General features: G+C 45.4%; 1 protein-coding gene across 11 annotated transcripts in view; it reads right to left on the reverse strand.

Annotated features, from left to right (window-relative positions):
* il1rapl1a (interleukin 1 receptor accessory protein-like 1a) overlaps window positions 1–15433 on the reverse strand; it is a 330464-nt gene that overhangs the window by 14604 nt on the left and 300427 nt on the right. For all 11 annotated transcript variants that reach the window (XM_023839920.2, XM_023840176.2, XM_023840338.2 and 8 more), the window contains 2 exons: window positions 7477–7609; window positions 3600–3745 (listed from right to left, as the gene is read on the reverse strand). In XM_023839920.2, coding sequence (XP_023695688.1) covers window positions 3600–3745; window positions 7477–7609 — 279 coding nt within the window. The remainder of the gene's footprint in view (window positions 1–3599; window positions 3746–7476; window positions 7610–15433) is intronic.

Here is a 15433-nt window from a genome sequence, read left to right on the forward strand (position 1 = left end):
AGATAAAGTCTGCATATCTGCATAACTTGATGCCCCCAAATCACAAGGATGTAGCACCTGATTTTGCCCCCCCCCCAAATCCCTGCCAAGAAAATTAGGGTTCGGTAAAATATATAATGTATTTTAATATATTTAATGATTAGGTCGGTTGGTATGCATCTAAAGTTTAATCAGTTGACAGTCACTAAGTGAAGTTGCTTTGAAACATATATCGTGCTATATGAGGACTCATCATGCAAGTGGAACCAAAATCAAATATTTCCGAGTCTTTGGGAGGGGGGTTAGTCAGGTTCACTATTACCTGCGGTTTGACGCCTCTGCCGAATCATAAATTCCAGTGGCATTTAAAGGAACTCACCACAAGATATTCCAGTTCCCCTTCTCTGCCAGTTTATTACACAACAACGTGATGCGCGTGTCTGTTTCTGGCCATGTTTTCAGCTGCATCCTTATCTTTTAAAAAGGGAGCACACAGGTATTTATAAACGCCACTCAAAAATAATATCACGAGACTCATTTGTAAATGTGATTTCTGGAATGTGCCAGGAGGTTCCGAGCGAGAGCTGCGCGGGCATGGCTGCGGACAACAGGCACGTCGATAAGATGGGACCGCGTCGTGTAAGAGAGCAGCAGACGTTACGTAAACACTCAGCTCAAAGCAGCGTCACGCTGGGCACTGGGGCGCCCCAAAACACGGAGCAATTCAAGCCCAATGCGTTTCTCCTTCCTGAAGGAATAGCTTGCCGGCCTCCCCCCCAAAATCCCTCCATTAGCGACGAGAGAGCAGAGCAATGTCTGACTCACCCCTAACATCCTGTTGTCATCCTGGAAATGTGTAATCTTGGATGAAGAGTCAGTTTTCCTGTGATTAGCCCACCTCCCTACTCCCAAGGTAGATTGACAGATATGTGAACAAACTATAAGGTTTAATGTTATGGGGTTAAATCAATGTTGTCTGCCTTTTTTTTTAAAAAAACAAAAAAAACAAAAAAAAGAATAAAGAATGGAGCTGAAAAGCAATTTAATTGTGGCTGTTCTGCTCGTAAGCTTGGGGAAGGAAAACAAACCGTCTCTTTTTCATGAAGCTGCAACACGGCCCCAATTGCGCATAACTCATCAATATTGCATTGTAAATCCGTAAAATAAACATCACTAATATATGACGATCTCCATGGTTGAACGGGGGGTGGCTTTTGAAAAGCTTCAATTCAGGAGGCCAACAGAATCTCTATGTTTTTTTTCTCAAAGATATTTTACACAGCATAAATCTCTTCATAAACTAAATGACATGGAACTAGGGTGCCTTCAAAGCTATCTCAAAAACTGTAAGTTTAAAAGCCAAGAGACTTACTATGCAAATATATTCACAACTTGACAACTTTTGGGAACCGGGAAAAAGTCCTTACACAACCACCAAATCATTTCTGTGAGCTAATTAACGATCATCACAAAACACTGACAGAAATAAACAAGAGCAATGTCCAGAAACATAAACCCATAAATGTTTACCAAACACTGGCATAATAAACAGAACAACTATGCTGAATTCACACTCATATGGAAGTACTGAACGGCAGAGTACATTAAGGAGGCAGTGGTGTTTGATAGGATGATACTACATTTTATCACATTTAAGAGGTTCAGTGAAAGGAAACGTCAATGTTGTTTTGGTAACATTTAGCAACGTAGCCGTTCCCCAGTGACGCGCAGAAGCTGAACTCTCAAAATGGTGATTTTGCAGGCAGCAGATGTTTCTGTGCCTTGACAGACCTTGTGTTAACAACAATGCCTCACTTGCCTCACACGCCGGGACTGTAAACAGCACACAATCTCCTGAAAGGCTAAACGCAGCGTGAAGCATTTTAACGTGAAGGAAGCTACATGACAGCTAACGTACCGGACACTCCCCAGCGCAGTCAGTCCACTGGGTAGCTGCCTGTGAATTAGCAGACTGTCTATTATCATGTGGTCCCTGAGGAATATTTAGTACTAATGCTGCCTAGTAAACAATCTAATTTCCTCTGACATGTTCATTTGAGCACACGGCTATGCCCTGGGTGGAATTTGCATGTTCTCCCCGTGTTCCTGTGCATTTCCACACTCCCTTCCCAACATTCACGTCAAGTGATTCGGTGACTGTAAATCGGAGTGAAGATGAGATGTCTTTGGATAAGCGGCTTGTAAAGATGGATGGTTGGCTGGAATATAATGTATCAGGGCTCCTCTCCTCACAGCCCTACCTCTGCCTCCATCAATCTAATGCGGAATATATCCAGATCCATTCGGGCTTTTCTTTTTACGCTGGAGGACTAACTGTTGGAGCATTATCTCGAATTCCGTCGGCAGACTGCCAAGCTGTGAGACAGACCGCTTTAGCAGTCACCTTGGGTGAAAGCACTGCTTCAGAAGATAAATGAAGGTAATTATATCAATCAGAGGTGATATAATATTTATATTAAATCAAGGGTGCGTGTTTAAGCAACTGAAAACGCATCATCTTCTGATTACACAGGGCTACATGCTAAAATGTCAGGCCAGCGAGAGGGTGGGGGCACCTTTGGGGCTATTGCTTGGGAATCCTCAGACATGTCCATTTATGCAGTAGTGTGACAGTGCAGGGGACTGAATAGCAGTGCTTATCACTGTAGGTCTACGTCAGAGGGCGGAGCTTCACCATGCCACCCCACAGGCACGCGGCCAAACATCAGGCTCAGCCATGTAAGGTTAAGCCCCGCCCACAGCCTCATAGTCCCACAGCCGGCAGCCCTCAGTGCCGCCGTACCACACTGGCCTTGGGTCTGGCCCTCAGGTCACTGGGGCTCCACTTTAATGCTGCCCTGGTCACACTGCCAGTGCCTGTCCTTAGTCTGATGAAACAGACTCCGATTCATAAACACATTAACACCTTTCATCGCTCTTTTCCATCGACCTTTAAGTGCTACAGTATTTCTTGTATTTACAGTATTATAGCATTTCTGGTATTTTTAGTATTATTGTATTATAACATTTACATTTGCAGTATTTTCTTGCACATTCCCTTGCACTTGCAGTACCACTGCATCCACTGGCAAATACTGTGCCACTAAATAGTTACTCTGTAGTGATTAGTATTCTTACTACCTTACCTTTCATCATTATTATCCCTAATCATTTTCACTATTGGCAGTTTGGTCAGTCTTATTATTCTTTATTCTTCTTTCTATCGCCTATCCTCGGGCTGCGGAGACTTCCCGGAGTGGCTTTGGCTTAGTGTCTGAACATTAAAAGGTTGTGGCTCCAAGGTTCGACTGACATCCCTGTGTGGTTGTGTGAGATATCAGATATCCAAATGTGCTCCCGATGTCCTCTGTGAGTGTCACAATCATCAGGGCTTGTATTTCCACTGTGGAAGTCCAGGAGCAAAGCGCGTGAAGAGGTGTGTGATACCATCTCTGTCTGGCGTGATCCTCTGTGTGGCACCATGCAGACAGACATCAGCCAGGCACCAGTGGAAAGCAAACATTTTTAGCTGTGAGGTGCGACCAAAACAAAACAAACATGGCAGGGTACGGATTAGGACACTGGGCTGCCTGCAGGGCGTGGGGAGAGTGGGCCCTTACCTCGTTTGCTGAGCTGGATGCTGGCCTGCCTTCTGCCGTTGCCATTCTCCACATAGCAGGAGTAATTACCCAGGTCGGCCTCCTCCACGGAATCGATGGTCAAGGAGATCGACACCTCCAGCTCCCCCAGATGCTCTCGGATGATTCTGTGGGGCCGATGTAAATTCTCAATGAGAGTCCGGGCCATTTTTGTTATTTGCCAGATTTCACCTTGTTTGTAATGATGCTATTACTCAAGAGAAAGAAAAGAGAGGGAATCCAGACCTCTGACTTGGGACGACTTGGCTACGAACTGAAGACATGGAATTCTGGTAATGGCATAAACCCACAGGCCGCGTGCAAGCGACCTTTTTGCCACGGCGGCTGAGAGAGGCTGGAGCCTCCGACTGGCAAATACAGACTGGCAAAGTCAGTTTATGCTAATGAGTCTGGGATTTCGAATGCACGGAAATTCAATAACAGAGGCTTCCTTTGCTATCACTGTAGGGAGGAAAACCAAATAATAAAGAAAAATACAATTTTTTATAACCGCTGCCATAGAAACCACGAAATGGTGGGAAATGATGTTCCATATATTAGATAAATCTCTCCTGCAGGGGACATACTGAACAGACACAGTGCAAAAAGAAAGAATGTCCCCCTTTCTTTACATTTGCCAGTATCGATGTTGTTGTGCTTGCTTTACGATACCCTGGCTCATAATAAAAGCAGCATTAAAGTTTAAAAGGGTTTATTTTATTAGGTTATTCCTTTGCCCAAGGGCTGAAATGCAATTCATAACCATCACTAGTGACCTTTCGCCTCTGTGCTGTAATGAGACATCAGGGCTTTGTGTCGCTGGAGGAAACAGAGAAGAAATCGGAATCGCTGCTCTTACAGTGTCAGAAAAATGGGAGAACATGCTGTAAGATGGGGGTGTGACATCCAGGGGCAGAGCGAGGACAAGCGTGTTCATTCGCTTCACCTGTACTGCATGACAGATAGTATAATTTCAGTTTGTTTTCTGCAAAGCTCCAGACCATGTACCCAAACCACGCAGCCAGATTCCAGCCCTGCCCTCCGGCCCTCCCCAAACCTGACGTCCCCTTGCACTGAATTTGAAGCAGCTGCTTTTTTGTTTTTCATCTTAATCCCTCCCTGGCTATCTGTTGAACCCGTCTCCCTCCTGCACTCAGAAGAAATCCCTCTTCCTCCCTCGCATCTCCGCGTTACGGTATTCTGTTCTTCGTCTTAAGCAGCGTGATTCCCACACATCCCATAAAGCCACAAGTGATTTCCGTGAAACACAAAATGAACATAAAAAGAAAATACTTTTTTCCCCATAAAAACTGAAAGCATTTATTAGGTTAAATATGGATATTTAAACTTTGTGCACACTGCCAACAGAAAAAATGGGTATTAAAAATGACTAAGTTAGATTAAGCTAAATGGTGATGCTTTTAAAATCATTTTTGGACTGCCTGGTCCTGACATTGAAGATAATTTTTCTGACACTTTTTTCTACATCAACATATATATGATATATATCAATGTCAGAAGTGGGCTTGGATGAACATCAAGATTCAGAGTTGTATTCGAATGAATGTTGTGTTTGGTCTACTTCCCACAATGGCACAACTGAGATGGCATTTGAGATGCTAGTGGGTACAGAGGGCATTATTAGTGAAATTCTGCAGTTTCTTCTGTGGAATAGAGGAGACCACAGACTGCATTTAAGCTTGCTCTGTCAGTGACGGAACTACTTTGGTCATGTTTCGGGTCTTTTCAGGTAGAATTTACCAGACATGGGAACAAGTAATTCCTTGGCAAGTCCAAGTCAAGTCTCTAGTCAAAACACTGCAGTCCGAGTCAAGTGTTGAGTCATTTGCCCTTGAGTCGAATCCAAGTCTTTCTACCATTTTTGCTGTCAAGTTTCAAGTTATCAAATTTGCGACTCGAGTCCAATTCGAGTTGTGAGTCATGTAACTTGAGTCCCCACCTATGTCAATTTTTTAACCCTTAGGGATTAAGACTTGCTGCAGCAAAAACCTGCCCAAGTACATTGTAAGATACGTTCTTTATAGGCAGAGATAGGTTGAAAAAAGAATGTCCACTCATGGCTGTCCTCACACAGTTTTTTATGTCCGTGTATATGCAGGAAGTGATGCATCTTTTCAACAAACTATCACTGGACACCGATTTAGCCAAAAGAAAATGCAGAAAGCAGAGAATTAATATACACTGAAATTATAAAATTTATACGAGAGTCATGGGATCCAAGTTAAGTCCAAGTCTCGAGTCATTTGCCCTCAAGTCCAAGTCAAGTCCAAGACTTTCTATCAGTTTTGCCGAGTTGAGTCACAAGTCATCAAATTTGCGACTTGAATCTGAGTGGAGTCGCAGGTCAATGACTCAAGTCCCCAGCTCAGAAATTTACACCACTGTCCTCTGCTGTACCATCACTCCCAGCTTCTTAGTCAGCCAGGGTCAGGTGAGAGAGGCAGTGAGGTTGCAGGACCATCTCATTACTCCTAGGAGAGGCCTGGTGACTTGTGTCATCAGTGACCTGATGTGAAATTCCTGAAGCCTGTGTCAGCTCGCACTCCTCTCACACGGCTGTCAGCCTCTGCACTCTGCTGTAGGTACTTTTGTGAAGGACGCTGCAGTGGCTCTCCCTAGCCTCCAGGGGGCAGGTCCTGACTCTGGCCTGAGGGAGGCGAACAAGATGACCGGATACTCAGCGCCGAAAATATCCCTGCGACTGGGCAACCGGAAAAATGTAACCCCACTCAATCCCTTTCATTCTTCCACATTTAACATCTAATTTGTGTAATTCTCCTGTTTACCCCTTTGCTGGGAATGCTGCGAGGTGAATATACTGGGTCGTGCTGAACCGCACACAGCCAACAAAGACATTTTAAATGTCACAGCACTGAATGGCTAATTTTGTTCTCCTCCGCTTGACTGCACCCATAGTGGTGTTAACCTGCATATTAACTTCAATTTGCAGTGAGTGCAGTGAGTGGTACCTGAGTTTTCTGGGGGCAGGGGGTGTGGAGAGAGGGCTAGTGTGTAATGTGCAAGCATACTTGGGTATTTTGGGGATGTGAAAGGGAGGATTTCACAGCAACACTGATAAAAGATGAAAAGATCAGATGGCTCAGCTAAACCTACATTCAAAGACATTCTTCCACATGGAGGTGGGCCAGGCGTCTGCTTCGCAGTGACACCCTGCTCTCCTACGTTATCATGACTAATGGAGTCTTCTGTTGGCACGGTGAACCGTGGGCCGCGACTGCAGTGGCTGCCTGTGTTATGTGAGCTGTCATCTGGAACAGGGGCCCTCTGTCCTCCATGCTCATGGTGTGCATGAACACACACACACACACACACACACACACACACACACACACACACATGCACACAAACCCAAGTTCAGCAGAACAAAGGCCGGCCTATTAAACAGAAAAGGCCCTTTTGATAACAAATGCTGTTTTGTCTGGTTCTAAGACCTGTGGGCTCTTCTGTTCATGCACGGTGCACCGGGTGGCCCTCAATCCGCGGGCAGTACTGTGGACGACCCTGTGCCTGCCCGCTGGGTCCTTCTCCGCGATAATCTCCAGTATCATCCAGCAAAAAGACTGTGGCCCTATCAACAAGACCGAAGCATTGCAGCTGCCTCACTGAAGAAGCATTAACCCCCCCCCCCCTCCCCATCCACCCCACCGGCGAGGAACTTTCCTGCTGACCACAGAGCCAGGCTCCCTGGTTCAGCCGCAAAAAGCTAATGAGGGCACCAGCAAATAACTTCACGTGTGACGGCCATCGGCCTTGCCGCCTCAGCAGTACCGCGCTCACGTTCCCATCCCCATATCACGCGCTGGCAACCCTCTCTTACTTGATGTCGCTCTCCCGGATCCGGCTGTTGTCCAGGTCCTCGATGAACTTCTCTCCTTTCATCCAGTAGACGAGGGGGCTGACTCCGCCGCTGTAACCGAAGAAGGCCCGGCAGGTCAGGTTGACGGGGATTCCTGCAGGAGATGCAGAACACGGTAAAGCGTGCGCTCTACTAGTCACCCACGCCAAGCTTGGACCACTGCCATCCTGCACTGAATCATAGGAGAAGATCAAGAAAACGGACAACCCATGGCGCTCGCACAGTGTGGAAACACACGCGCCGTCCACATCAATTATATTTTGCAATGATAATCACAAACAAATCGATGCATTTTATCCAGAGATGCTGGTTCAGAACCTGCAGCCTGTTAAACACCCAACAGCTGCATTTGTGCACTGGCAGTGTTGTCAGCAGCACCACTGGGGCACAAATTGGTGCTTGTGTATGAAACGAGTGGGAAGAGACACACTGCTCGGCCTAAACTGTAATTCTAATTATTGCTGAGTGACACTCAATCATAGTTCTGTGCCATGTTTGTGACATCGGGGGTAGGAGGTGACAGAAATGGGTGCTGATTGCTTCCATTGCTCCCAAGCCTACGGGGGGGTGGGGGGGAAGACTCTTACACCATGCTTACATGCACGTCTGAACAGGACATGCTGCCCTAAGCATCCTGTATCCCTGCCTGCTAACATGAGGTAATTGTACCAGGAGATCAGTCGAGGTTAATTAATCATCTTGCAGCATCGCTGAGGACAGATACTGTAGGTGTTGATACAGTTTGTCAAAAAACCTCACTGGAGAAACTGTTTCTCAAGTAGGAAGTCGTTCCTGTTCAAAGTGACACCCATCTGACAGACAGCTTTGACTGCTTTAATCCAAATTTCATCCATCTATAAAGCAGAAAATGGAAAAACTAAAAACAAAAGAATTCAGCATTACAAGCATCACTCCAAGTTAAAACACACACACACACACACACACACACACACACACACACAAAAACACGCAACTTCATCAGTCATTCATCGCACGTTCTGGTACTGATGCCAACATACACTTAACATAACCAATAAAACAAAATTAGGGTGCCATTTTTAAACAATACCACTCCCTTCCACAAGGGGTCACTGTAGATTTACAAAGGCAACATTCGGCTGAAGGATTATGGCGGCAGCAGCGGGGAGACGTGTAGAAAGGGGTCCTGCCTGCTTTCCCTCTGAGTATCACATTTGCACAGTTAGGTTGAGACTCTGGCGCACTGTCGCCGCTGTCCATAGGCAGCACGCATCTAATTGATTATACAAGCAGGTTTGGGACTTTCTTCCTTTTTCTTGCTCATGGCTTTGGAAACGGGATTAAAACGCTGCGCATTAAACTCCCAGTAAGTGCTGTGCTGCCTCACAGCAGGCTTTCTGCATATTATGCTCACATTGGCTGGGAAGTAGGTGCGCTGCCACTTTATGTTATTTTCGTCCGCACATGCGAATTTTCTAAAATCAATTCGAACACAAGTCGCTGTCCCGCTCTCTCCTGCTCTCTCCCTCCCTGCTTTCCCCGTGTTTTCTTAAGCTTGTCTTAGTCATACTGCCAAAAAGCTGTAGAATTCCACCAGCAGTGGGGTCAGCTGGATTCTGTCTCACGAAAACCTTTCCCACGGTCCTGCAAAGTTTAAGACAATATGAGCGTGACCCAGCACTGTTGCCTCACACCTCTGGGACCAGGGTTCGAGTCTCTGCCATGGCTCCAAGTGTGGATTTAGCATGTTCTCCCCGTGTTGTTGTGGGGTTTCCGCCGGGTACTCTGGTTTCACTCCCCCCACAGTCCAAAAAGCATGCTGAGGTTAATTGGAGTTCCGAAATTGCCCGTAGGTGTGCATGTGTGAGTGACAGGTGTGTGGGTGTGTCCTGCGATGGGTTGGTGCCCCATCCTGGGTTGTTCCCTGCCTTGCACCTGTACCTCCAGATATAGGCTCCAGACCCCCCATGACCCTGAATTGGACAAGCTGTTACAGAAGATGGATGGATGAGCATGACCCCAAACATAATTATGCAATGCATTTCTTCACAAGACGCCCCTTGGACTGCAGGAACGACAGGTTGCCTGTGAAACACCTGAACTCTTACAGAGTTACAGCTTACACCTTCTGCAGCACTCAGTCACACATTAAGGCCTCCGTCCAGCACAGTGCACTGATTAACACCTACACACACTGCAGATGACTACAGGTTTGAATCCCCGACCAGCAAGGCACCACTGCGGTACCCTGAGCAAGGTACCGCCCCCAAGCACTGCTCCCCGGGCGCTGAATTAGCTGCCCCCTGCTATGTCACATTGTCTCATATGGGTTAAATGTAGAGAGCACATTTCATTGTTGGGTGCTGTGGTGTGTCAACTATGACAATCACTAAATTCTAGAATCCCTGGTAACACGCATCCTTCCATAAAACAAGTGAGGCAAGGGTTTTGCCACTATCATATATCTGGACGAAGCTACCACTTTCCTCAAATGGATTCATATTTATGTTTTATTATTTAGGATGTCAATGGTAGTTTTAAAACTTCAGATTAAAGTGCTTCAGGTTTTTATCAGTTAAAGGCTGTGATTTGTAACCATTGATAGCCCGTTATCAGTATGGGTGTAGCTGAATAAAATCACCACTGAAAGTAACAGACTCAGTCATTAGCCTTCATAAAGGAGACTGACCGTGGGTATGGTGAACTAAATAAAACCCGTTACTGTCCTAGTACTGTCGTCGTCTTTTATTCACCATCCTTGAGTTGCACTAACACTGTAGGCGCCGTCTCTGCAGTCTGGCTCCTGTATCCGCCCCCTTGCTCCTGTTTTGTCACCTGACCAACTGCATGCTAATTGGTCTGCTGGCTGTGAGTCCCTTCTCAGGTCTTCTGGGAAATGTAGTACTGAAAGGAGCATTGATATTACTCTGCCACTTTACTCACCAGAAGCACTACATATAGTCAGCAGCCACTGATACATACTGTAGCTGGGTTTCTGTCCCATGGTATCACTCTCCTTCTCTGTGTCATTCTCTGTGTCTCCTTGTCTGTCTCTGCCTCTCTTCAAGTAATTCAGATAACTAAACCAGCATTGTCACTAACCCACTGCACACAACAGCAGAATTCACAATCAACAAGTCTGAGGTTGAAAAATCAAACGTCCATGACATCCAAAGGCTTCTTCTGTTCAGAAAACTATTAATTTATTCATTCATCATTTTGGCATTCACACTTAGTCTATTGTGCTGTTGCCTTTATGGCTTTTTAAGAAAAGTCTCTCTCTTGCCCCAGTCTTCCTGCTCAAAACAAAGAAGAAACAATGCAGAATCTGTCCTTTTTACTGATCAATGCACCATTTTTGGAAAAAGTGTTTGGTTTTCTGTTCTTTGCAAAAGTAAACTTGCTACATCTTTGCCTAACTTATTAAATCAAGCCTCAGTAGTGTGTTGTGTATATCACAGGGGCCTAGATCCCATATCCCACTGGTCCACTCTCGCCACACTGGCAGCAGCACTGAATTCTCGTCAGGCTTATTGATCTGACAGCTGGTCTTGCCGGGGATGGGGGGTCTTAAAATCATCCCAGAGGAGCTGTTGACATAAGGTTTGGCTAAATGGCTCCCTGAAGTGCTGGCTAGGGAGCTGGGGAGGTGACCCAAGGGCTGTGAGTTCGAACCACAGCTGTAACACCATTGGAAACAAGCACTTAACAAAAATTGCTTGTTTTCAGTTGTATGATGTTAAGACACACACAACATCTCCAGCTTTGGACCAAGATGCACTTCATCAGGCTCGGTGATGCGGTGAGGGAGTTGGGTTCACTCCCCTTTCAGATGCTCTTATGAAAACCACTTACATTAACTGCAGTTCTATATCCTAGCTATTTTTAAGGCTTGTAGATGTTTTCATGAAAGTAGAACAACAGGAGGCCCCCTTCTAGGTAACAAGCATGGCTCCCAAACAAAAGTAATTTTTCACCCAGGGAAGCTCATGGTTGGCCCCTGGGGGTAAATATCCATCTGGTTCTGCGACACATGTCCGCCGCTCTGTCGCAGCTGCTCTCTGAGGATTTGACATGGATACAGAGCAGATCCTTTAATGGATACAGGTACCTGCACTTTGCCCATCGGAAAAAAAAAATGTTGTAGACATGGCTGTCTGTACAGGCAGATTTTAGAGAGATTTATCAGCACTTACTGGGCACTTATGTCAAAGCGCAGTTTGATCCCCGCTATTCCCTGAAAGCCTACATACGTATTCATATTTAAATGGCCAGAGTCTCTCTCTTTCTCAGCTGGGTTTGCCATCTCTTTCATTTGTGTACTGCTTAAATTCACCCGACTAGGGCTGCGGTTAAGAGGCTATTTAGCATAACAGATGTGCCGTGTGGCACGCCTGAATTGAGATAACCTTGGTGATTCCTAAAAAAAAATAGCACACGTCTCAGAGCCGGGACACTTAAGCCCCGCCAATCCATTTAATTAAAACAATTGAAAGGCCCACGGAAGCAGGGAGGGAAATGAATAAACAAAAGTGAGTTCAATTATGAGCTTGTGCCGCTGGGAGTGCTTTAGAGGACTTCATGTAGCAGGAATTCAACTAAGGGCAGACGAGCGACAAACAAATCGTGGTCACTCACATTTCCGTCATTCAAACTGGGAAGAATAGCTGTGCGATTTATAGCCAAAGAGCATTCATTTCTCATTAAAGATATCGGAATGGGGTCTGGAGTGTCCACACAACGTTCCTACAAAAAAATCCCAGTTAATTTGTCTGTTTAAATTCAAATCCCAGTCGCGACTTACGGAAACAGAAGAGCTGAGGAAGGCCAGTAAACACCAGTAGAGAAAAACAACAGCTGGTGTCTTTGGAGTATTGTCACAGAGCTGGGAGTGATAACCAGCACTAACCAGACAGGCACCCGGAAAGCACGGAGTTAACTAGCCAGGGGTGCAGTGCATTAAAGGTCCACTGGAACTCCGCCATCATCTCCATGACTGGTGACCTGTCTGCGATCTGCTCTGCTTTTGAAAGGAGGAGAGGATTCATCACCCACACGCCTGCGGAGAAGCAGGTTTCAGCTCAGAAGACCAGATTGCCCCTTTGCAGTTTTATAAAATGAATTTTGTGGTTGATAGGGGGCGGGGGGGGGGGGGACGCCAGTGCATTACACTGGTCTCGCTGTGGCTTTGGAGGCCCATGATCATGCTACCTAACCGACCATTCAATGACGGACTCCAGGCCTCGTTGACAGCGCAGATTCAGGGTCAGTAGTCCTGCCGTACCATGGGAGCCACTGCACTTCCTCAATTTAAAAATAGTACTTTAATAGCTGCATGTTATTTTTTCTTGCTGCGCTTAACAAATATTGACTTTGCATGGCTTAAATGTTTTTTAAACAGAGGGAAGTACATTCACAGTAGCTGAAAGGTTTGCCAACATAAAATCACCATAGTAATTCAGGATGGAGTTACGCTTACTCAGGAATTTTGAGTGTGCATTTTGGCTGTGCATGAACAGAACCTGCCATCCGTTTAAATGCTTTTTAAAATCAGCTTAGCGACAGTGTGGGTATCTGTCCATCTGTGTACCAATATTTGGCTATTATTAGAAAGGAAACTATAGAAATGTATAGCTTGCTTCTCATGTTCATCGTACATATTGATCAGATACTTTTATCCAAAGCGACACACATTTTTTAAAAACAGTAGGATCAGCCAGCCTCAGGAGCGATTGGGGATTAAGAGCCTTGCTCAAGGGCCCAATGGTGACATCACTCTGCCAACCCTGGGATTTGAACTGGCACCCTTCTGATTGGGAAGGTCTAATTGGGACTTTGCCAACTTGCTCATCTGACTTCCTCTGCTGCCCCCTGGAGGATGGGCTCCCCCATTGAGTCTCGTTCCTCCCAAGGTTTCTTCCTTCTGGGGAGTTTTTCCTTGCCACTGTCGCCTCCGGCTTGCTCACTGGGGGCTTTGGGCAGGGATGCTGTAAAGCGCTTTAAGAGAATGTAATGTTGTGAAAACGCGCTATACAAATAAAATTGAATTGAACTGAACTGAATTGATCACAGTCACAGTGTTCTGGCCTGTGGAGCCACACACTGCACCCTCACATTTGTGAACGTAGACCAACACATTTTCTAGGCAGACGATCCTTTTCAATACAGTATTATTAAGTATTGATGTCAGCAATGAGAGGTACAGCTGTAGTTTTCCACGTGGCTCTAAGTGCTGCATGGTTTACTTTCCACATTAGCACAGAATCAATAGCCATGCTGAGTGAAGCGATGCATTCTCACCTGCCGAGCGGGACTCATGATTAATAAACAATAAAGTAAACAGAGCCGCTCGTGGGAAACACTCCACCAGTGGCAGGCCTCTCTGCCCAAAGACTGCCCAGGGCTGACCAGTGACATCGGACACAACAGAGCCGCCCGTGGAAGACAGTTTTGCAATCTTGTTGTCACTCTTGAAGCTTCCCCCCTCGAATCAACAGATCGATAATATCCACTCCTCTGTTAGATTCAGCGTTCCCTGGAAAAAGCTCACAGCATCAGCTCAGTTTTAAAAAAACTCCACAGCACATTTTAGCTGGGTAAGCTGTTTATCACTCTGTTGTTACGCTGACTGTCCTCTAGAAACAGCCTTTGGCTCCCAGAGCCTCTTAACACCACCTCAGTGTAACGTCTGTCATGCTACAGTCCTTATTTGCTAAGTGCTTTGGGAAATCTGTTGGGAAGGACACTATATAAAAATAAACTGAATTTAAGAAGCAGGCCTGTCAGATGTGAAATCCAGCGCTGCTGGACTGGACCTGGAGTTTGCTTGCCAGTTGGCCGGTGATGTCACACAGCTTTGGGTAAAACCTTCACACGCAGGACGTTTTTTATATACAGTGGTACCTTGGTTTGCGAGCATGATTCGTTCCGGAAACGTGCTTGTAATCCAAAGCACTCGTATATCAAAGCGAATTTTCCCATAAGAAATAATGGAAACACAGATGATTCATTCCACAACCCAAAACTATTCATATAAAAATGATTAATACAAAATATAAAGTAAAAATACATAAAACAAATTAACCTGCACTTTACCTTTGAAAAGAATCGTGGATGGTGTGAGGGAGACGAGAGAGAGGAGAAGAGGAGGGTTATTTTGTAGGACGACTTTCACTATAACTAACAGAATCACTGCTATCTCTTGGCTCACTGGAATCTTTTTCTTTTTGTGCGACTTTAACAAGGAACCTATCCAATGATGGCCGCTTCTGCCTCCTTTCCGATTTTGGGGAAATGTGACATTGCATTGTCGTTAAACAGATTCATCGCTCGCACTGCTACGCCCTTATTTGGGTGGCGCTTTTCTACTAAATTTTGAAAATACGAGTGAGGGACGCCGACTGAGACCGAGCATGGGAGACGATTACCCACAATCCCACAGCGAGAGAGAGAGAAGAACCATCGGCTCAGTTGTGATCACATAACGCTCGGCAGACAAAGCATATACATAATACTTGTACTGCAAGACCTCGCTCGTTTATCAAGTTAAAATTATTAAAAATTTGTGCTCATCTTGCAAAACACTTGCAGACTAAGTTACTCTCAATCCAAGATTTTACTGTACTAACACATGCATTTGGTGCTGGATGCGTTAATGTTTACACATTTTCAGCTATTTGGTGGGAACAGTCAAGAAACTTCTGCCTTTTATCTGCCTTCGAAAACCATTTCAGTCTAAGAGAATTATTATTCCTGTCACACAAAAACAGCCTGGGCCCCTATGGTAATACAGCGACAAGATTATATTTGTTATAATTTGTCAAATAAAATGTACCTTTTGACATATGACTGACAAATTCTAACTGCATAGATAAACTGTGAAAGGATCTTGACTGCCTGGTATTTCCAATTAGAGATATAAATAAATATGTCTCAGCCA

The sequence above is a fragment of the Paramormyrops kingsleyae genome, chromosome 1, assembly GCF_048594095.1.
Source record: "Paramormyrops kingsleyae isolate MSU_618 chromosome 1, PKINGS_0.4, whole genome shotgun sequence".
Classification (NCBI taxonomy): domain Eukaryota; kingdom Metazoa; phylum Chordata; class Actinopteri; order Osteoglossiformes; family Mormyridae; genus Paramormyrops; species Paramormyrops kingsleyae.